This window comes from Eubalaena glacialis, chromosome 14 (assembly GCF_028564815.1).
Source record: "Eubalaena glacialis isolate mEubGla1 chromosome 14, mEubGla1.1.hap2.+ XY, whole genome shotgun sequence".
Taxonomy (NCBI): domain Eukaryota; kingdom Metazoa; phylum Chordata; class Mammalia; order Artiodactyla; family Balaenidae; genus Eubalaena; species Eubalaena glacialis.
In genome coordinates, this window is record NC_083729.1 from 37,007,006 (window position 1) to 37,031,355 (window position 24,350).

The 24,350-nt window shown below is 37.0% G+C and overlaps 3 protein-coding genes across 8 annotated transcripts in view; 2 read left to right on the top strand and 1 right to left on the bottom strand.

Moving 5' to 3' along the window:
- The window catches only part of SLC3A1 (solute carrier family 3 member 1), a 35,379-nt gene extending 25,099 nt beyond the window's left edge, over window positions 1-10,280 (top strand). Inside the window, exons 8-10 of the mRNA XM_061211437.1 lie at window positions 790-957; window positions 1,965-2,081; window positions 8,090-10,280. Of these exons, the coding sequence (XP_061067420.1) occupies window positions 790-957; window positions 1,965-2,081; window positions 8,090-8,530 (726 nt within the window). The 3' untranslated portion in view covers window positions 8,531-10,280. The remainder of the gene's footprint in view (window positions 1-789; window positions 958-1,964; window positions 2,082-8,089) is intronic.
- Window positions 6,767-24,350, bottom strand: part of PREPL (prolyl endopeptidase like) — a 56,010-nt gene continuing 38,426 nt past the window's right edge. For all 6 annotated transcript variants that reach the window (XM_061211433.1, XM_061211436.1, XM_061211432.1 and 3 more), the window contains 7 exons: window positions 20,352-20,549; window positions 17,837-18,012; window positions 14,872-15,088; window positions 11,192-11,341; window positions 10,660-10,783; window positions 9,732-9,805; window positions 6,767-9,361 (listed from right to left, as the gene is read on the bottom strand). In XM_061211433.1, coding sequence (XP_061067416.1) covers window positions 9,272-9,361; window positions 9,732-9,805; window positions 10,660-10,783; window positions 11,192-11,341; window positions 14,872-15,088; window positions 17,837-18,012; window positions 20,352-20,549 — 1,029 coding nt within the window. In that variant the 3' untranslated portion in view covers window positions 6,767-9,271. The remainder of the gene's footprint in view (window positions 9,362-9,731; window positions 9,806-10,659; window positions 10,784-11,191; window positions 11,342-14,871; window positions 15,089-17,836; window positions 18,013-20,351; window positions 20,550-24,350) is intronic.
- Window positions 15,691-16,669, top strand: LOC133074695 (sorting nexin-6-like). Its single transcript, XM_061168650.1, is given in 1 exon segment — window positions 15,691-16,669. A coding segment is annotated over 1 exon segment (939 nt). The 5' UTR covers window positions 15,691-15,730.

Genomic DNA, 24,350 nt, shown 5'->3' on the forward strand with positions numbered 1-24,350 from the left:
ACAGTGGTCTATAAAAAGATAATTGTAAAGATAGTTTCAGTAAATCTAAAGAATAAAAAAAGCAAGCTCCCTTTTTCCTGAATTCTAACAATCAAGTTCATATTCTCAGACTCAAGTTCAAAGGCTGTCTGCCTCATGACCTTGACCTGAATAAATGATGCAGTTTCTCAGAGCTTGTTTCATCATTTGTAAAATGGAAAGGTTAGATGATTTAGATAAACTCTTAAATAAGGACTAGATGTTAAAATATGTAATCAGAACATTTAACAAAGAAATATATTTAAAAATATAGGAAGTCCTATACAAAATTTCTTCTTAGACTGTTAAATATTTTTGTAAAAGTTGATTTACCTTTTAACTTAAAAATTTTTTTGAATAGGTCAAAAATCACACACACACACAAAGGGACAGATCAGAAGTCTTTCTCTCACCCTGCTCCCCTCCACCTGTTCCCTCCTTGGAGGAAACACTTGTTTCCTTTCCTGTCAATATTCTCTTATCCAAATGTGCAAAAATATTAATATGTACCCTCATAAATTTCATCTTATTTGCAATATGAATGTGAAGTAAGCTGTTATCACCATTTTGTTGATCATAATGGCCAAGTCAGTCAGATGGTCAATTGTACAGCAAGGAGCTGGGTTAGGACTCAAATGCAGGCTTGCTGATACGAAGGTACCCACGGTTAACCACGTTTTTCTGCCTGGTGGACTTTTTGTGAAATAGGGTAAATCTTTCAGAAAACTCTGTATAGAGCTGTGCTCTTAAAAAAAAGTATCTGCCTTTCAGACTGGTGGACCAGACAATGACCGGCTGACTTCTCGTCTGGGGAAACAATATGTCAACATCATGAACATGCTTGTGTTCACACTGCCTGGAACTCCCATAACTTACTACGGGGAAGAAATAGGAATGAGAAATATTTTAGCCACAAATCTCAATGAAACCTATGATGTTGTAAGTTAATATAACTTAACCATGCACCACACCAAATCCTCATTTTTTGCCAAATCAGAAAATTTACTATTTCTCTTCTGCTGCTGAAAATCATGATTACTTAGCTTTTGTTTCTCACTGTTGGTTAGGCAGTGAGAATTTTTCAGCTTTCTTGATTGGGGAGCTTGTTAAAAATGCTGCTTGCTGAGCCACACAACTGAATTTCTTGTGTAGAGCCCAGGATCTGCATTTCAAAGATGTTTTCCAGCTGATTCTCAGGTGCACTAAAATTTAAGAAGCCATGTTTTGAGTTTCGAATGCCCTCTACCTGAAACGGCGTTAAGAACATTTATTATAGTGCTTGTCTGTATTGCTAGATCTCGCTTGGCCATAACATAAAAGGAAGAATCTTTGTGCTAACAAATGTAATGGACAGCCTTAGGCCTGAGAAGTTTAAATTTTGTTTTTGTTTGAGGCTATGGATCTCACAATTGCGTTGCTGGGCAGATGAAAGACCTTGAAGCTATAATTTGTATGGTTAGCTTTCAATTGTGAGATCCAATTTCCCTAATATTTAGTCACAATGAAACCTTTTCTATTTAAGCTCCTAAATTTGTGTGTGCACTCCTGCGATAACCAGGCTAAAAAGGATACAATCTAGGCTCACCTGTACATGGCTGCATGCCTGAATTCACCGATCACTGTATCACATTATAATGAGTTTGTAAATGGCACATTTTGAAATCCTACATTACTCATTTTTAGGGAAAAGCAGCAAAGATTCCAAGCATGTATCAATGTTCAGTTAGTAGTTTATTCACTCAAGATGTCATTAACTATTTTCCAATTTAAAGTGTAAAACTGGTTTATGTACTGAATATTAAGGCCTTTTCCTTATGAATGCTAATGAATTTGAGTACTAGCTGAGAAATATAGGGAATTAAATACTTCTGAAGTAAATCATGGCCAAATTGCATTTCTTTTAATAATCAGATCACTGTTTTTTTCTTTATGGTCTTTTGACATAGGATACTCTTCTCTCAAAGTCACCAATGCAGTGGGACAATAGCTCAAATGCTGGTTTTTCTGAAGGCAATCATACCTGGTTACCCACCAGTTCAGATTACCACACTGTGAATGTTGATGTAAGTATCAATGAAAATTTCATGCTAACTCCAGAACAGGAAATGAGTTTCTGTTGCTGACAACATACACTCACCTTGAATTGTCTAAAACCTTAACTGATGCTCTTTAAATCAATCACATAGACTTCTTTTGCAGTTTTCGTTTTTAAGGAGTTTGCAAATCATGTTTTTGTGAAAATACAAACTGGTGCAGAAGTGTACCATCTGAAGTATCATACAGAATATACAACTCTTCATTGGAATGACTTTGAGCTATGAAATATTAAGAACATTTTATGGAGGGCTTTCAGCAAGCCTGCTATCCTTTCTCTGTTCCCACCCCTCAAAAGGAAGGAAAGAAAGTAGGAGATCGATCAATCAATCTAGGGTAAGATTCTTGAGAGCAAGGCTGTTTACCTACAGAAACTGAAGCATGAATAATCCCTAAAAGTAGCTGTTCTGGAAAAGCATACCCTTCAGCTTTTGCCTATACTGTTTTCTGTTCTCATGGTGATCAACTTTGCCAAGTTCAGCAAACAAATTTCTTAAACAGGAATGCATTAATTCCAGCAAAGTGCTAAATACATTTCCTTAGACCAGAAAAATGTGAAATGGCTTCAGGTGAGTTTCAGGTGTTTTCACTGGAAAACACAATCTAAACTGCTTAAGGGGGAGAGAAATTACTGGCATCACATGAGGATACAAGTTTTATAGCATCTACTAAGTATTTTGAAAACACTCCCCAGATTATTCTGATACAGAACTTCAGGCAAACCCTCCTGTTCCCGCATCTCCCTGATCCAAGCACCCCAGGGATAACTTTGTTTTATATGGTCATAGGTCCTTGAAACACAAAAATTGTATATTAACATTTGTGTTTTGGATTAAGTGCACTTACTGATTTTCATTCCGTCCAAATGTCCTAAATATTCCCATAGGCCAATTTGAATCCAATATGTAAGAAATCCTACATAAAGAAGTACAGCAGCAAAGATGGAAAAATGTAAATGCAAATTAAAATAATGGTCAGATTAGTCAAGTCGTTAAAATGATCATGAGTAGTGCTTGGAGGGATGCTAAATCATAATCAAATAACTGAAAGTCCCAGGCAATGCCATTTTAATAAAACACCTCCATAATAGCCCTAGAACAAGGCAAGAATTTAAGTACTTTCTAGAAGATAGAAAGTAAAATTAAGATTACAAAGAAACAAGAGCATAGAAACCATAATCTAAAATACACAGGAGAAAACAGAACTGACAGGTACAGGTGAGAGCACAGCAGGAATGTTCCTCCACCGCTGCAATTGGCTGCCCCAGAATTTGCCTGAGGAAAAAACTCAGGGCCTGTTTGGTGATCATACTCGTGTTGAATGAGTAGAGCAAAGCTTGAAATACTGTTAAACTTCTACAAGAACAGTCGAAGAAAAAAAAGGAGAAGAAAACCTAATTCCCTGGGATGATTCACTGAGGAATGATCTCCAAAATAAGAGTTTTTACTCCTCAGTTCACAGAGGCCTTAAGAGGAGGGTAGGACCCTGGTCACCATTAAACAGGAAAAGAACCCCTACACCCCAAAGGCAAACCAGACGTACCTCCAACTTGGCTTCTCACAGTTAGTAGAGGCAGGCAACTGAACACAGGCAAACAAGGAGTATCAAATACAAAAGTAAATGAATCACCAAAAATCACACTACATTTGAGAAAAATTAAGACCATGAAAGAGAGACACCATTCCTAACAAAACATTGTAGAAAGCAAAGAAAATATAACATAAGACTTCATTATTAGTAAAATTGCTCCCTCCCTGATAGACTATTGTTTTATGTAGCCCTTAACACTCTTTTAAAGAAGTGATTAGATATCTTAGAAATACAAAAATATTGTCAAAATAAACAATAAAATAGAAGTTCTAATTAGTGTGCTGGAAAACTGACTCAAGGGTTTATCCCAAAGTGTACTGTAAAAAGGCAAAGAAGTTTTTTTTTTTTTAAAAACACAAAACATGATTATATTTTAATACACAATCAAAATACGAAACACCATAGTAAATTGATAGCAATAAAAAAGGGCTTTTCATTTGCATTGCATGTAACAAAAGACATTGATATTCCAAGGGAAATGGAAAAAAAAAGGCAAAGAAGTTAACAGTATAAAGAGAAAATTTTTGATATGTGGAGAATAAATCTAGAAATTCCAACATATAACAAAAAAGGAGTTCTAGAAAAGAACAGAGACTAATAAAGAGAAAACCTAAAAATATACAGAAAGAAACCAAACTCAAAAATAGATTGCCTGAGAAAAGGACTGAAAATTGGACTGTCATCAGACTTCTCAACTGGATACTAAAACACATTAGAACTTTACCTTCAAAGTTGTAATGGAAACTTGATTCTAAACAAAGAATCCTATATCCATTCAAACTAGCATTCAGGAGCAAAACAGAGATGGAAAAGCAAGGACCCAAATTTTACCATGTATAGCCAGTTCCTGAAAGAGAAATTGGGGACTCCAACAAAACCAAAAAGGAATCTAAAAGGAAGACATGATGTATAAAACATAGTGAGGAAAGGAACCAACAAAACTTAAGGATGAATAATTTTTGATACATAATGTAAAATAAGGTATTCTGGAGTAAAAATCTTAGTGATTTATTCCTATATGGGAAGTGGTGGCAGGGAGGGTGTGTGCATGTGAGAGTGAGCAAACGCACATGCGCGCAGGCTAACGCACTTTACAAGGATGGAAACAGAGCAACTCACTCTAGATTTGAGCTGTCCAGTAGCCACTAACCACTGTGACTACTAAAATTAAACAGAATTAAAAGTTCAGTTCCTGTTTCACACTAGCAACATTTCAAGTGCTCAGTAGCTAGTGGCTACCACATTGTACAGCACAGAAACAGAACTTTCGGCACTGCAGGAAGTTCTACTGGACAGCACTGCTCTGTATGTTGAAAAAAATATGTTTTAAATGGTTATTACAGTTTTAAGGGTAACAATCAGAAGAAAAGACATAAATGCGTAATGTTCGAAGGATACTGGAAGGAAAAAAATTACATAAAGAAAACCAATTGATCCAATAAAAAGCTAAAGAAGAAAATAAAACACTAGTACAACTAAAATAAAACATTAGTACAACTAAAATAAAAAATAAGGCTACAGGATTATGTCTAAACATGGTAATCACAGATATAAATGGGTTAAATTCACCTATAAAAGATATAAACTCTTAGATTAGAAAACAAAGACAAAATCTGACATAGACATAGCTAAAACAAAAGGACACAGAAAGAATTAAAATAAAGATATTACAGGCAAATGCTAACAAAAAGAAACCTTGCCACCTGGCTGTAGCTTTCAAAACAAAAAAATGCACATACCCTTTAGTAATTTCATTCCTAGATATCTGTATCTAGGAATACCTGCACATGTGGAAAATGATAAATATTCAAGGATCTCTACTGCAGCACTTTTTTTAAAAAAGAAATATAAATTTATATAACATGATTTTTAACCTATCCAATTGGTAAGTTTTGTTTTTTTTTTTAACATCTTTATTGGAGTATAATTGCTTTACAGTGGTGTGTTAGTTTCTGCTTTATAACAAAGTGAATCAGCTACACATATACATGTATCCCCATATCTCCTCCCTCTTGCGTCTCCCTCCCACCCTCCCTATCCACCCCTCTAGGTGGTCACAAAGCACCGAGCTGATCTCCCTGTGCTATGCGGCTGCTTCCCACTAGCTATCTATTTTACATTTGGTAGTGTATATATGTCCATGCCACTCTCTCACTTCGTCCCAGCTTACCCTTCCCCCTCCCCATGTCCTCAAGTCCATTCTCTATGTCTGAGTCTTTATTCCTCTCCTGCCCCTAGGTTCTTCAGAACGATTTTTTTTTTTTTAAGATTCCATATATATGTGTTAGCATATGGCATTTGTTTTTCTTTCTGACTTACTTCACTCTGTATGACAGACTGTAGGTCCATCCACCTCACTACAGATGACTCAATTTTGTTTCTTTTTATGGCTGAGTAATATTCCATTGTATATATGTGCCACATCTTCTTTATCCATTCATCTGTCGATGGACAGTTAGGTTGCTTCCATGTCCTGGCTACTGTCAACAGAGCTGCAGTGAACATTGTGGTACATGACTCTTTTGGAATTATGGTTTTCTCAGGGTATATGCCCAGGAGTGGGATTGTGCAGCACTGATTTTGATAGCAGAAGACTCTGGAAATGATTTATATATTTTATCAATAGAAAGCCAGTTGAATCAATTATGGTTCATCTATACAAGAGACAAGTACACAGCTGTGAAAAAGAATGAGGGAGTTCTCTGTGCATTGATAAGAGACCACCTCTAACATGTACTAAATAATTAAAAAAACAGGGTACAGAATGGTAACATGCCACTATTTGTGTAAAGGAAAAAGTATGTCTACCTATGTCTGCACAGGCACGGAATGTATCATTTCATATGAAACATAAAATGAAAGAATATAAACAGTAATAGTGTCTATCTCTGGGAGAGAAAATGGGAAGCTAGGGGATGGTGTTGAAGAAAACCATTTATATATTATTCTTAAAATTGAATTTTATATTGTATGCATGCATTTTCTATTTAAAAAAATAAAGTTACAAAAAGCAGGTGTGGAAATATTTAATAGCAGACAAAATAGAATTCAATATGAAAAGCATGAGACAAAGGCAATTTTCAAAAACTGATGAAAGAACATTCCACTATAAATCATGAATCTATGCATCTAACAATAGCTTCAAAATGTATAAAACAAGTACTATGAGAAATGCAAAGAAAGACTGATAAATCCACAATTACAGAGAGACACTTCAACATACTTCTAGAAAGTGGTAAATGAAGTAGACAAAAATAATAGTTAACACTTACTGGGCACTTCTTATGTGAGTGGCACTGAACTGTGCTTTTTCATGCATTATCTAAGGCTATAGAAAATGTTAGTAGTAATTTGACAAGTCATATACATATACCATATACATGTACCATAAACACCTTTGTACCTGATAAACACAGAATAAACTTTTCCAGACATTCATTAGATATTCACTAAACACCACACATTACGCACCTGCGCCAAACAACCACCAGTACCACTGAGGTCAACATGGGTGGCAAGACTACAATGAAATGAATGCTATCACTGATTTGGCAACAGCTTTTATGAAGACAAATTTGGCATTATGTATCAAGCATCCATACTCCTTGACATAATAATTGTCTTTCTGATATTTATATCTTAAATAAATAATCCAAATATGGGGGAAGCGTATTAGAAACTTGAATGTCAAAATGAAAGGGAATGATTAAGTATCGTATAACCATTCATTAGATTATTATTCTGCCATTAAAATGACATTTAATATAATAACAAAAGATGCTTGAAATGTTAAAGGAAAACAAGAAAAATACATTAAATTATGTATATTTTATACAGCTGTAAAATTAACCCCAATCTTCTTTAATGGGCATATTTTAACTTTCACTTTAGGCAGCATTTTGCTTTGCATCCCTTTCTGCAATTTTCTGTTCATAATTAGCATCTGTTAATGTTACACCAACCTACACATTATTCTACAAAAGAGAACAGAGAAGCCCCAGTTCACCAGAGATTCTCGGAGTCCATGGCCATGATGGCTGCTTTTCTGCCAGTTAAATATAGCATAAAGGGACTTTCTTTAGGCAAGTTAAATATCCATTAACTTAGACATGGACATTCAGTGGAGTCAAATTTGGCCTCTACATCAGCTCTGGCCAAGATGTAGCAGAGAACTCTGCACGCAGCAATCCCTCTCAGACAAGGTGAAACCCTGAATTTGTAGTTTCTATCGGTAGTTAAATAAACTATTCTTACCTACTTATTAATACTTAAAAGTTGGTAGTTGTTTTAAGGGTTAAAATAGAAGCAAGTTTTTGGGGGAAATAATTCCTTATTTGATACTCTTAGAATCAAACATTTATGTGAATATTCTTTTTTAAAAAAACAGGTCCAAAAGACTCAGCCCAGATCAGCACTGAAGTTATATCAAGAATTAAGTTTGCTTCACGCCAATGAGCTGCTCCTCAGCAGGGGCTGGTTTTGCTACTTGAGGAATGACAACCACTCTGTTGTGTACACAAGAGAGCTGGACGGCACAGACAGAGTCTTCCTCATGGTTCTGAATTTTGGAGAATTATCACTGCTAAATCTAAAGGAAATGATTTCAAATATTCCCACAAGAGTAAGGATAAGGTTAAGTACCAATTCTGCCTACAAAGGCCGTGAAGTTGATACACATGCCATTACACTGGACAAAGGAGAAGGACTCATCCTTGAATACAACACGAGGAATCTCCTTCATCACCAAACAGCTTTCCAAGACAGATGTTTTGTTTCCAACCGGGCATGCTATTCCAGTGTACTGAACATACTGTACAGCTTGTGTTAGGCACCTCTGTGAAAGAGATGGAGACGCTGGCATTCTGTTCTATTGTAAGCATTTGCAGTAACTTCACGTACAGCAGCATGCTGCTGGGTGAACTTTATGAGCAGTAATTAATTTTTAGATATTTCTGTAGCTTGAGTGAAACTGCTTTAGGAAAGGTTCTCAAATGTTTTTCAAGAATAATGAAGTGTTTAAAAGAAAATTATCCCTTGCAGGAACTTGTAATTTTTTTGAGTTAGCATCAATAAGAGATGATCAGAGCACCTCAGGACTCCAGAATATTAAAGAGATCTAATGAATTTTAATGTGAGGAATATCTTCTTCTTCCATAAAATGCAGGTACAGAAATTGGAGGATCACTTAACTGCTAGAGTATCTAAAAATGTTCACTAGCAAAGAAGCAGGACCTTGATTTGTAAACTGTTCAAAGAAAATCAGAGTAAAACAAACCTGTTCTGATGCGGGAAAGGGGAAAGTTCTGCTGTCACCAATCCTTCCTTCACTCCCTTCTCTATGTCCTTCTACAGAGCATGGTGTGAAAACTACTTTCCTAGGTTAAGGGGCATGTGCATCAATGGAGACAATGGTATAAGCAAGTGAGCTGTATACAAAACAAAATCTGGATGGAGAAACAAATTTTAAAAAATTATTTACTAACTTAAAAAACTCACTTTTGTTAATGTAACTGGAAATACGACTATGAAATATTTCAGTGTGTTTCCAATTTCCAGTGAATGCAGCATTTCAGAATTTTAGATATTTCTTAAGATTCTCGAAAACACTGGTGCTGTCAAGTCCAAGTTCCTCGTACAGGAATTTAATTTGGGCTGTAATCTAAAAGGAACACATTAAAAAAATTAGATAGAAGGCCTTTGTGGTAAAACTCCAGTGTTCAAGTCTCTCCTTGTCCATCCATCTTCACCTAACCCTGAAGTCAGCAATTTATGGCAAAGGTATTTTTTATTTGGCACAGAGGCAGAAGGCTCCCAACAACTGAGATTCAACTACTTTCTCTGACAGAGCTCACTTATCAAGTACCTTTTCTCTTTATTGACTCTGAGTTCCTCCTTCCCCCTCAGGTCTCAGCCATAGACCTGACAGTTGGTGAAGCAGCCGGCACAAACCCTGCTGCAACCACTGAAAGGCCGAGTACAACACATCACTAATTGGGGATCTGTCAACTTAGAGGGGCTTGATAGCATACCTTTTTGTGAGAATCCTCAATCACATGATTGCCTCCAGGCTGAATATCTAAAATAATACTGGGGGCTTGATAACCTGAAAGAGTTAACATATGAAACAATTAGAAGGTTTTCGGCCGAGACCCACCCATTTCACCCGGCTCCTTCCAAGCACTCTGTTAAAATAATAGTGAAGGAGAAAGGCATAAACCATCACCACCACCAACAACAACAAAGACAGGAGAGGTGGGGAGAGCAGTAGAAAACAAATTTTTGAAACAGGAAAAGCAGGAGGAGGACCAGAGGCAGAGGAAGCTGGATGGAAGAGACTACAGGGCTACATGGAGAAGGAAGCCAATCGGTCTCATGGAATCTGAGAGCCTTGTGACCTGGAAACACCAACTATAGCAATGGGTGAGAGTGAGACACAGAACTGAATACAGGGCAACTGTCTGGAAACTTGTATGTGAGACCCTCTGACCCTGAGCCCAGAAGGTCCTGGCATGTCTTGGCAAGGAAAAATGGTTAAGAGTTCTTGTCTAATAAAATTGAAAGATCTAGAGAAAATTAAAGCTGCTAGTTTGGGCACTGAAGCTCCAGAGCAAAAACTTCAGAATTTGTTTTTAGAGATTCCCAAGAATAATAGCTCAATTAATTTTGTTAAAGAATGAATGATATGATATGGTATGATAGTACACCTCCAAGTTATGTAGATATTTAAATTTACTTTTTTCTTTGTGCCTTGCCTACCTTTTTTTAATGCTGTCCTTTGAAAAACAGGCGAGGCAGTTATAGTTACTACATTTGCTTCAAATGGGTAGTTGACATAGGAAAAACAGTGATTTGTCTAAAATCATGGGTGACTGATTTGGTCTGCAGTACTACTCTGAGCAGTACACTGAAGGTGACAGTCCATGTAGCTACGTCCCCTGCTCCCAGGTGGTCTCCTACCTTCCCCGGTGTCCTTAGCATGCTCCACGATGGCTTCCTTGAGTTTCTCAGTATAGTTTACAATTCCTTTCAGAGGCACACGTTCATCATTTTCATAAGCTGTGATGTGAATCGAAGGATAATGCTGAAAGAAAAGAGATGTACAAAGAACTTATATTATTCCTTATGGTCCCTTTCCACCTTATGGATTATGAAAAACAACTACCTCCAATTTTTTTTCCCTAAGTGCTAGAATTTTTTTTCTCATTTGATATTCTTGAGAGATATATGGCATCACAATACTAGACTATTTGTTACCTGGAATAACCTTTTCTTGACTAGTGAGACCTTGATCTTATTGAATCTAGTCTCCTGAGCTATTAAGTTGAAACAAACATGGAGTATGAGCAGAGAAGGGGCTGAAAGGTGTTTGAGTATTATAAGGAGAAACAATCTAAGGCCTTACTAGATTCCTGCTGTGGCTCGGGTAAATATCCTTTTCATTATTCTCTCTATCACTTCAGGATAGTATATCATAACTGTCTTTCACTACCTTAGGTTTAATGTTTTGATAGGGACAGTAACGTTTTATGTAGTTCTTGTGTTTTTCATCAGATGAAGGATTCCCCCACTCTTCTAATTCTTCTAATGTCAGAGGAAGTGTAGTGTCCATCATGGTGTTGAGAACATCCAAGAAAGGTGCCTTAAAAAAAAAAAAAGAGAAATTTAAACTTCAATTAATAAATTGGTAAAATGAGTTTCAGAAAAATACTATACTTTATGAATATACATGCTGACACCACAGAACAAAGCTCAAGAAGTTATGTACATTCCCAGGAGCCAGATTAATTAGCCAGTCTGTAACCAGGGCCTGTGATTTATAACTGGCTTTTAAGGTATTCAGACTCCTTAAATGACAAAGGGTTTATCTTCCAATTTCACTATTTTTGCTTTTAGTTTTGTTTCTTTTATTCACATAATAAATGCCACCACCTCACATCCATTAGGCTACTATAAGAAAAAAAAGTGTTGGCAAGGATGTGGACAAACTGGAACACTTGTGCACTGCTGGTGGGGATGTAAAATGGTGCAGAGAGTATGTTGGTTTCTTAAAAAATTAAACTTAGAATTATCATATGATCCAGTAATTCTATTCCTAGGTATATATCCAAAAGAAATGAAAGCAGGGTCTTGAAGAGTACACCCCTGTTCACAGCAGTATTTACAATACCCAAAAGGTGGACGTAACCCAAGTGTCCACTGATAGATGAATGGATAAGCAAAATATAAATACAATGATACAATGAAATTCAGCTTTAAAAAGAAGGAAAATCTGACACCTGCTACAACACAATGGACCTTGAGAACATTATCTAAGTGAAATAAACCAGTTATAAAAAGACATATAATACATTGTATGATTCCATTTATATAGGAGGTACCTTAGTGTAGTCAGATTCATAGAAAACTAGAATGGTGGTTCCCAGGGTCCAGAGGAAGGGGAAATTGGGGAGTTGCTATTTAATGGGTACAGAGTTTCAGTTTTGCAAGATGAGGAGTTATGGAAACTGGCTGCATAACAACGTGAGTGTACTTAACACTACTGAACTGAACACACTTAAAAATGGTTAAGATGGTAAATTTTATGTTATTTTACCACAGTTAAAACTTAAAAATAAGGGCTTTCCTGGTGGCACAATGGTTGAGAATCTGCCTGCCAATGCAGGGGACACGAGTTCGAGCCCTGGTCTGGGAAGATCCCACATGCCGCCAAGCAACTAAGTCCACGTGCCACAACTACTGAGCCTGCGCTCCAGAGCCCATGAGCCACAACTACTGAGCCCACGTGCTACAACTACTGAAGCCCACGTGCCTAGAGCCCGTGCTCCGCAACAAGAGAAGCCACCGCAATGAGAAGCCCACCACCGCAACGAAGAGTAGCCCCCGCTTGCCACAACTAGAAGAGCCCACATGCAGCAACAAAGACCCAACGCAGCCATAAATAAATAAATAAACAAATAAATAAACAAACAAATAAATATTTAAAAATAAAACCCCAACAACACATGAATAAACTCAGTTGGACATTTTACATAATAAAAAGGTAATAAATGCTAATTGAAGAAAACCTGAAAATTATCCAAGTTGAAAAAGAATATCACTCATTGGCTTATAACCAGTATTAAAACATTTAATAAAATGGGGGCTGCTTTGTTCATATAGCTGTATAATCTTCTGTTAACATGTTTTGCAGCTTTCTCTTTTATTAACATTAAGCAAATATGGGCAAATGCAATTCTTTTTGGCTGCCTAGCATCTTAGCTCCTTTTCTGCATTTAGAATATCCCTAACCTTATGAGACAGCCTGCCTCTCACTGTAGAGGAGCTAAATGCCAGATAGTTCCTTTCCCAGCTTTCCCTCAGAGTGAGAGTAGCCACATGACTTAGGTTTACCAATCAGACATAATGGGCTCCAAACTTTGAATGAATTGTTGGATAACTGCGTTACCTCCAATTCTTCACTACTGTAAGTAGTGTGGGATAAATTATTCTTAAACATATATTTCTGATTATTTCCTTTCTGATTTCTTTCTTTTTAAAAATTTATTTATTTATTTATTTTGGGCTGTGTTGGGTCTTCCTTGCTGCGCGCGGGCTATCTCTAGTTGCGGCGAGCGGGGGCTACTCTTTGTTGAGGTGCGTGGGCCTCTCATTGCGGTGGCCTCCTGTTGCAGAGCACGGGCTCTAGGCGCACGGGCTTCAGTAGTTGTGGCACGCAGGCTCAGTAGTTCTGGCACACAGGCTTAGTTGCTCCGCGGCATGTGGGATCTTCCTGGACCAGGGCTCGAACCTGTGTCCCCTGCACTGGCAGGCAGATTCTTAACCACTGCACCACCAGGGAAGCCCTCCTTTCTGATTTCTAAAAGTCAAAGGTTAGTTGCATTTTCTTTATAATTCTGCCATTATTGTCTTTGTGCATGGAGTTTTTTTCCCTTCTAAGTATTTCTATTAAAAAATAGATTTACTGATCAGGAATATTTAACACTTATTTACTTAATACAAGCCCACAGTGTATAGCCCACACCCTCAAAAAAAAAAAAAAACCTGAAAATAATTTACTCTCTCCATCCTAGTCATTATCTTCTAGAATATCTACGGTAGAAGAACAAAATTTGTCACCCCCAGATTATTTCAAGCTGAAAACAATCAAGGCCCAAAAGACTCAGGAAGAAACGTTGATCTTCTCCCTAACAGCCTGAAGAATTTAGATAGAGGGTGTATTACAGGAACATCACCAGATAATAAATACGGACTAGCTGTGGTGGGGAAATGCTTAGAGACCAGAGTCCACTCTGTGTCCCATGGTCTCTGCTAACCCAGCAAACATTTGTTTACCAAATTTTTGCTTTTCCACCTCCATGTGAACTGCCTTCTACCCCTTGAAGTCTTACCCCTAACATCCTCTTCCGTCTTTAGCTGAAGATGGTGTTTAAGGTGAGTAACCATGGCCACCATTCTGGTCATTTTGGTGAGTTACTCAGACTGCTGGGTCTCTTCCATGTATACATGTTATTAAACTTTTGTTTGATTTTTCTCCTGTTAATCTGTCTCATGTCAATTTAATCCTGAGACCAGCCAGAAGAACCTAGAGGGAAGAGGAAAATTTCTTTCTCCCCTACACTAACCAGGAAGCAGGAGAAAGATGGAGGTGAAATGAGCGGCTATAATTTCATAACTTTGGACATCAGGAAAAGACTATAGAGCCTTTTCAGAACAGGAAAAGATATTTCAATTGAAGTATAGGAAAATATTCCTAAAGACCATTAATAAGAATAGAGTATGTGAAAATAGAGAGCCCCTAAATCCAGGACTGAAATGTTGATGGGCAATAAGAGTCAAAGGATTTCACACATTCCAGAGTCAGTGTGCTTGGCCTGACTTCCTGGATCTGGTGTTTCGTATAAGCTTTGTCTCTTTTCCACCAACTCTAAATGTTCTTACAAATAAAAAATGATCAGTGGGAATAGCCATTAATATCCTTCAGAGGAAATCCTTAAAAATCAATAAAGAACACTGTCAGGGAAGTTCTCCCAGAGCTACAATTCTGTGCTTAAAATTTAAAAGCTTTGTTATACTCCTATGCTATGGTAAAACTGTAACAGAAAATTTTTCTTAGAGCATCTATTACTTCACGCCTCCCTATTCTGTAAACAGTAGAGGCAGAGTACTTACCTCCAAAGTCACAGCTCTCAGCAGCTCTGGATTAGAATTACACAATGCTCCCACAAGCACCCCTCCAGCACTGAAAGCAGTCAGGGTTGTTAGACTTGGCTGAGAAAAGCCTTGGCCATGAAGTGTCTTAATGCAAGCCTCTAAGTCAGCAAGGCCATTGAGTTTTTTAGTTAGACGGCCATCAGCGTGCCACTGGAGGCCTAACTCACCACCTCCCCTGAAATTAAAGGGGAAAAAAGTTTTAGTGGGGAAAGAATGTTAATGATATATAGGTCAGGGTCAGCAAAATACAGCCTGCGGGCTAAATCTCCCCAGAGGCCTGTTTTTGTATGGCCCTTGAGCTAAGAAGGATTTTTACATTTTTAAAGGTTGGGAAAAAAAATATCAACCAGGAATATGCAACAGAGACCATATGTGGCCTGCAAAGCCTAAAATGTTTACTATTTTGTTCTTCAGAGAAAAAGTTTGCCAACCCGACACAGACAATCAAAAATTGATTCAAGGCGGTGCTGAGCCCCGGGCGCGCAGTGGGGGGCGGCAGGCGTGGGGCAGGCATGGGGGCCTCACCGGCCTGGCACTAATGTCTCCCTTTGTGTCTCCCCCACTCCATCCTCTCCCCTGGCGCGCCGGGCCCTGCCAACCCTGCAGGACGGCCCCGACTTCCTCTCAGAGGAGGACCGCGGACTTAAAGCAATAAATGTAGATCTTCAAAGTGATGCTGCTCTACAGGTGGACATTTCTGATGCTCTTAGTAAGAGAGAGAAAGTAAAATTCACTGTTCACACAAAGAGCTCATTGCCAAATTTTAAAAAAAATGAGTTTTCTGTTGTTTGACAACACGAGGAACTTATCTGGCTTCATGATTCCTTCACTGAAAGTGAAGACTATGCAGGTTACATTATCCCTCCAAGCACCACCAAGACCTGATTTTGATGCCTCAAGGGGAAAACTACAGAAACTTGGAGAAGAAGGGTCTATGACAAAGGAAGAATTCACAAAGATGAAACAGGAGCTGGAAGCTGAGTATTTGGCAATATTCAAGAAGACCGTTGCAGTGCATGAAGTGTTCCTGTGTTGTGTGGCAGCACATCCCATTTTGAGGAAAGATTTAAATTTCTATGTCTTCCTGGAATATAATCAAGATTTGACTGTGCGAGGAAAAAATAAAAAAGAGAAACTTGAAGATTTCTTTAAAAATGTGGTTAAATCAGCAGATGAAGTAGTTGTTTCTTGCGTAAAGGATGTAGATGATTTCTTTGAGCATGAACGAACATTCCTTTTAGAATATCATAACCGAGTTAAGGATGCATCTGCTAAATCTGATAGGATGACGAGAGCCCACAAAAGTGCTGCAGATGATTACAATAGAATTGGTTCTTCATTATATGCTTTAGGAACTCAGGATTCTACACATATATGCAAGTTTTTCTTAAAGGTTCAGAACTGTTTGATAAAACAAGAAAAAGTGTCAGCTGATGAGGACCTCAAACTTTCTGACCTTTTAAAATATTACTTAAGAGAATCTCAAGCTGCTAAGGATCTCCTCTATCAAAGATCTAGGTCACTACTGGATTATGAAAATGGTAATAAAGCACTGGATAAAGCAAGAGTGAAAAATAAAGATGTTCTGTAGGATGAAACGTCCCAACAATTATGCTGTCAGAAATTTGAAAAAATATCTGTATCTGCAAGACAAGAACGTAGAGATTTTAATACAAGAAGAGTTGCTGCATTCAGAAAAAAATTAGTGGAACTGGCAGAGTTAGAACTGAAGCATGCAAAGGTAGTGTCATATTAAAGATTTAATAATTTAAGTGACATAATTTAGTAATGAGTCAGTTATGAAACCTTATTCTAGTTTTAAAAATAGAGAATCTTAGAAATGAGAGGGATTTTAAAGATCATCTAATTTAAACAAGAATAATATCTATAATAGATCTAATGGTCAGCTTTGCAAGACTCTAGTACCTAATATGGAAAAACAGTATCATTTTTTGACTAGTTGTTAAAAAAAATAAATCTTCCTTAAAAAAAAACAAAACTGACCCAACAAATATGCTTTGAGTGCCTGCTTACTATTTACCACACATTGTGCTAAATGCAGGCCTTAAAAATATAAACAAGTAGAATCCTCTGTCCTGGAGGTCATAATTTTGCAGGGAAAGAGAACAGCTACCAAGCAATGTGGTTGCTGCTATAACAGAACCAGAACCAGAGGAGAGAACATCCACCTGTCAGGTTAGGGGTATATATAGGAGTCAGGAACATGAATGCTTTAAGGAGGTGATACCTAAGCTGAGTCTTGAAGGAAGAATGTGAGTTCCCAGAAGGGCAAAGAAAGGGAAGGCATCAAGACACAGCATGTGCAAAGGCACAGAGGGGAAAGAGGCTGTCATTTGAAAGCATGTAGCGAGGCTGGATGTGTAGGATGTGCATGGCTGGAGAGCAGGACATGTTTGGGAAGTGATGACAGATGCCACTACAAAGATAAGCCAAATCATTAGGACATTAAATACTATACTGAGGTATTTGGATTTTATTGTGGAGATGGGGAAGTGGTAAACAATTTTAAGCAGAAACATATAATACTAATAGTGTCCTGAAAACAGCTTAAATAAAATGGAAGTTAGAGTGGAAAAAAGGGAGTTCAGCTTAAGAGGCTATTTTAGAAAAACCCAAACTCAGGAGAATTAAATGGAAATAATAATGTAACTAAGAAAGTACAGAGCTTGGTTTATCTCTTCTAAAAATCCTAAAAATCTGGTGTAAAATCCGAAAAATCTACCCTTTTGCTTCTGGCATTAATTAATATGTTACTGAATCAGGTTCTACTAGCACAGGTTTAAGAATACACAAATTCAACAATACAAATGAGAAAATAAACTTCTGCTCCCCAATATACTGTTATTTTGAACATGTGACAATACTCCATTACTCATAGGCCAGGCAAAATGTGTTGACTCACCGAACATGACAGTATGCTAATATCCATCCATCGTCCACCAACACCCGCCTTTCAGGCCTGAAATTCATTTTCAAATCCATTCCATAAGCTCCATATACATGTACCAGGAGAGGTTTCTTCTGCAAGTCCTCAGAATCCGTTTTATGGAAAATAGTCATTGGCACTAATTTTCCATCCTGGAAATGAAGATTTACAATGCAGGTAAAGAAGTCTTTTCAAACAGTTTTAACCCCAATTTTATGTGCTGCTTATTGATGTTGAGCACCAACTTCATTTAATTAAGACAAAAGAGTTACGGTCTCTAAAAATCCCTCAGGGTCCTTAATTTTCAGCTACTCTGCTGACCTATAATAGTAACTAGAAAGGAACAGCAAGAGTCTGGCTTGAAAATAGTTTATTAAATGTAGCTTTTCAGGACAGTAAAGTGACTTTAAAGAGTTCTTCACTACTCAGTATAACTAATTTTTTTTTCTTTCAGGACAAGCCAAAATACCTATCAAGGTTAGATGTACTAGCATGGTATTCTTCCTATACGTCCGGTTACATATGGGCATTTCTCATCCTTGAATATATATACAAATATGCTAATTAAAGAAGTTTTAACAACTCAATTTTCTGTATTCAATAGTCAGAATTCTCAATCATTAAAACCTGAAATCTCTTACTGACCTAACACCCACCCACATCCTCTTCAAAGACCTATTTATTTTTAAAATGTTTAAAAGCGGTTTAAGTTTTACAAATTTTAACATCTGAATTATTTTTAGGGCAAATAACTATACTCCAGTATAGTTCACACTCAACTGACTTCCTTTCATAGAAAAAGGGTAGAAATGTTGGTTCTCACCCTGCTTACAGAAACTAATGAAAAAGCACTAGTTTACATAAGGAAAATAATATAACCAGGCCACTCTCCCTATTTTTTTCATTCCCATTTTGAAAACTTCACTTTGGGGCACTAGAGTGTTATCAAATAAGGAAGAACTCTTCCTCTCATTATTATACCCGTTATGACAGCGTAACTGAATTTTCACTTCTCAGTAAGATTCATTCTTATAAAATGATGCAGATTAATTTCTATAAAATAATCTTGTTGTGTTCATCTTCCTGCCTCCTACCCAACTTCATTTAAACAAGCAGAGAAAAACTTGTTGGTTGAAAACTTATGAAAAGGAAGAGGTAAGGATGGTAGCAAGTCCTGTGATGGCCTGAATCCCAGAGTTCATCAGCAGTGCAAAAATGCCTGTAGTTACAGCAGCTTCCCTTTAGCGGTTGCTTTCCTTCTTCCCTAATGTACGAAGAATCCCTTGGCTCTCCAAGAGCTTAGCTTCACTGTTCTTTCCGTTTGGGGTATAATTACAACATTTTGGGAGATTGGTATAAATCCCATCTTTGTAAAACAAAACAAAGCCTAAACATATGTATTTTGTTGACAAAAACCAAAAATCTGGAAGGTGATAATGTGTTAACAATGATTATTTCTATGCAGTACAGCAAATAGGACTGAAAAGTAGTCATTTAAACTTTATACATTCTATATTTTTGCATTTGTTCTAATAAGCATGTATTGCTTTTATAATATTAAAGTAGTCTTTGCTTAAAGATATTTTTTAAAAAAATCAATGAATTAAAGAAAAAATTCACAAGGAAAAAAGGTTTCTGTTTTGATTCATTCTTTGTCAGTACATGCGAAATTATCTGATGTATGATGTGCTAAGCTCTGAGAATTCCTTAAATTCAAGACCACGGTTTATGTATTAATTTGTTCCTCACTTGCTCAAATTTTCTTCTCTACTTACTACCTCCCCAACCTCCCACTGCCCCCGGACAATCTTCCCTCTTTTACGCTAGACTTTGGCCATACTGTTCTCCTTTATACTTCTTGAATGCATTATTTCTCCCTCAATTCAGAGCCTCTGCACAAAATAGAATCCTCCTTCCCCTTTTCTAGCTTAACTCTTGATCATCCTAGAAGCATTACTTCCTCAGAGAAGCTTTCCCCAGTTTCTCCAGACGAGGTAAGGTCCCTTTACCATATGTTTCCACTGTACTCAGTACGTCTTCCTTGGCAGCAATCAGTACATTAGTGATTACTTCTTCAAAATCTAGCATCTTCCCCACTAGATTTAATCTCCATGAGGGCAGGGAGTCTATATTAGTCTAGTTCACTCTAGTCAATTGCTTACTACCTTCATAATTTTTGTCATAACTACACAGAAACTTTGATTATTTTCTTCTTTAAATCAACTTTTAATATTCAAATATACACAACACATGAAATCAAGGGCTTGCTATGATGGTTATAAATTTTCTAATCCATATTTAAATAAATGCATGAGTATCAGAAGTTAAAAAAAAAAGTCCACGTACCCACTAAAATCATTTGGGTCTTGCTGTGGAATGTGAGATCCACTTTACTAAACTGTGCTAATGTAATCCCAGCAATTGCACAATACTTGACAAATAGTATCCTTTCAACAAACAGAGGCTGACAGTGGGGATCACAAAGACTTACCTTGCTTTTGGCTTCTATACGTAAAACACGACTAGTCTTTGTGATTGGGTCTTCATGTCCAGTTTCCTCAAACAGTTTGCCTTCTGCAAACTTATATGTGTAATATTTAGGGGGGCGTATAGGAGAGCAAAGCTGAAAGGGGCAGTTCTTTGGGTCTGAATTTGTATCCATTATGAATCCACAGGCCCAAGGTGGGAGCTGAAGAAATAAAACAGTTATTTTTACTCTTTATCTAGACACTAAGTATTATTAATTAAATTTCTGGGTCTGCGCCAAACAAGATGATGTGGACATCAAATTTATTTTTATCCATTATCACATAATGCCTCATCTAAGGGTTACTTCAGCACAACAAAAAACATTTCAAGTGAAAAACAAAACTCTACGCAAATGACCAATGAAATAAGGAAAAAGTACAGGAAAATGGTTTATCATGAATCTAGATTTACATGAAGTCTCCTTCAATAAAAAAGTTTATTTTGGGGGTATATAAACTTGGGCAATGAAACAGCAAAATGATTAAGAATAACAGCAAATCAAGTAGTAATTCCAGAACCCAGAGACATCTCCAAGATCTCTATTCTCATAGAACATGAAATTTCTCACGTGTTTTTTTTTTTTTTTTTTTAAAACATCTTTATTGAAGTATAATTGCTTTACACATGTGTTTTTAATAATTTACCCAGCAGTCCTTAGTCTGCTGCCTGGACAGCAGCAGTGATGACAGTTATTATTCTAGGGCTACAAACTGGCTCAGCAGCACTAAAGCATTTACAATTTGTTTTTAACTTTAGCTCCCAGGGTAACCATTGTGCAGAAGAAAACCTTGCCTGCACATCCACTCTGAGAGACTCACAGCTATTACGATTAAGATTCTAAACTTTAAGAAAAAAGGAAAGAAATCAAAATTTATTCTCTCAGAGCAGCAGGGTCCAGCCTCAAGCCTTCCACTAACATCCCTCTTACACCTTTTAAAGAACTCTAGTAAGCAGGCTGACAGTGTGTTAGAAATGGTACTGAGAGTCAGAACATTAAAAGAAAATTGCCTTTCTTTTCCTGAGTAATTGTAGAAAGAGCAAATTCCTTAGAAAATCAGAGGTCTTGGCACAGCAACGTCACTGGTGGGCACTATTCAGAAAGGGTAGGTGGGGGATGTATGCATAAAGAGTGTACCATTTAACCTGTAGAAACTATAGCCAAAGAGCTTATGTTCACAGAGCAAGTTCCTTGTAATTAATCCAAAGAATCCATTGCCCCGAAACACTAGGGACATACATTTGCAATGTCTCTCTAAAAGAGTTCCTAATTTATTCTCCTCAGATTGTGGGCTATTTTCAAGGATAATTTGTTTATTTAAATATAAGCCATAACTAGAAAGAAAAATGTAATCATGAAAGTTGGGAAATCTGGTAGCAAAAGTGAAACGAGTAAAAACTGAGACCTTAGTGGGAAAAAAAGGAAGAAGCATTGCTATTAACCTTGTAACAGAGGCCTCAGATTGAGGGCACAAGGCTCCTCAGCCCTCAGGGGTGCAAGTTGTTCTCCCCTTTGGTGACACTTTAAAACATTTTCCATGTGACTCATGTAGTAAGCTTAGTTTTGTTTTTTTTTTTAGTAAGCTTAGTTTCTGATTAAATGGTTCCAATAAATCAAAAAGTCTTTTGGGTGTATTTCTTAAACTAATGGGACCAAGGTTAAAGTTTTAATCATAACAAAAACTGTTCCAAGGCTATGATCTTTTTAAAGTTTGTCCAGCTGATATAGAAGTAAGTATTAACTATCTCAAGGATATCTTCAGCCACATTTCCTATTGAGATAAGCCTGCCGTATCATCTATGTATATTAATGAACAGAGCCTGAGAAGAATTATAAGCTGGCCAGGTGATATGCAGATATTCCTTGAGATATTTGACAGAAACAGGTTTAGTTTAAGCATTCTACCAGCTAACCAGTCATTTCATCAAAAGAATGATTAAGACATACATGCTGAAAGAAAATCAGCCCAAGCATGCAGGCTGCTCCAGATGAACTGATGTTAGCACAAAGCAAAACATTTCCTAATTTGCTTAAATTAAATATCATAACCAAATAATATATCATAACTAAAAACATCACCAGGAAATACTGATGACATGATGACCAAGGATATGAGGCAATATATTAAGGGCTTCACATTTTCTATTGCTGAGATTGAGTTTACAAAGCTCTTTTAGTCAAGTGCCCACTGGGCAGAGATGTTACATACAGAAATACTTTATACTCCACTCACAGTATGGCTTACAGATGTCCTTTGTATATAGCACTGTCTGTGCATATTAATCAGTGTTATCCAGTTCATAAAAAGGCTCTGATCTATAAAATTCTCTTTAGCTAGCACCTGGTATATAATATAGTATTTGATTCCATGTGATGATGACTCAGAACATCATACTCAGAACATCATAATAGGTACTACAGGTTGGGAAAGGTCAAGGAATAAAGAAATAGAGGATACAGAATAAATGAAAGACATGATGTTTGTGTTAATGGAAGTTAAAACAATGGAAACTGAGGCATATCTTAAAAATACAAAAAATATAAAAGCCCATATTTACTTAGAAATCAAATCTTAGAGCAAAGTCTCATGACATTCCTAATTCTGAAAGAATTTTGTTATAATAAATGCATTGCTAGAAATTATATATTTTCTCCCATCCCTATTCCTATAGACTGCAATAAGAACAGATGCTTTGCCAGTTTCTGGATTGAAGATGTCTGAATTTGGTATCAATTAGCAAGTGAAAAGACACACTTTGAATTCAGTAGATGAAAGCAGTAAGAAATTGCTGGAGTTAAAAATCACCATTTTTGTTTTAGGACATTTATATAGCCTTCTAAGGCACCAGACATTACAACATTTGATAATTTGATTTCATGAAGTAGATGGAAAATTTTGGTTGTTTTATTTAGGCCCTAGTTATTTCTTATTTATACCACTGTAACAATCTCAAAACTAACCTCTATGCCCCTTATCTCTTGGTGCTTTGGTGTACTCTTAACATGGCTGCCAGATAACCTCATGAAGCACAGCTTGACTCCTCAAATTATTCCCCTGCCTGCACACTTCACATGTTCCCCTCTTCATAATTTACGCATAAATTCACCACCTTGACAGTCAAAGAATGTCAAATCATAGCTTCATCCCCTAGAAATTTATTCTGCTTCAATAAAAATGAATTATTAGCAGTTTCCTGAACATTTTCTGAACTTCTCCAGCTTAGAGCTTCATTTGATGGACTTTCTCAGCCTAGAATACCATTCCCTTCCCTACCCATCAAAATCCTATCTATCCTCTTTGGTTTATCTCAAATTCTACTTCCCCTCAAAGCTTTCCTGGGCCCTCTTCCTTTCCTTTGGGCCTCACAGCACATTTTATGTTTCTGATCCCAGTTATTTAAACCCATCTTATACTTGATCTTTGTGTACTAGTCTAATCTCATGATAAACTGTATGCTCCTTAAGGCCAGATATTTTGTCCTACTATCTTTCCATTCCAGAGTGCCCAATACAGTACTTTGCACATAGAAATTTGATAAACATCCAGTGAATTTACTGGAATTGCATTTTAACAAAAATTGTGATAATAGTACAGATGGGGAGGTACAAGTGCTCTGTTTGCTGGTCACACAACTCTTTCCATATCAAGCAAAACAGAGGCCTCTCTTCTTCCCTTCAGTGCATGCTATCTAAAGTCACATATTAATGCTGCTTTAAAACTGGGCAATAACGTTACCGTTCACCAGTTTTAGCAATAAAATTGGCAAAGAGATGATGAAGACATGAGAATGCAGTGGCAGAAACATAGTAGCAGAAACACAGTGGGCATGACTACTATCCCCACTGGGGGTGTGGGATGGGAACAGGAGGCAGTGGTTAGGCCCCAGCTGCCAAGTTGGCCTGAGTTATTACTATATCTAAAGTTGTAGAGATATGTGATATAGAGATATGCAGAAAGAGAGA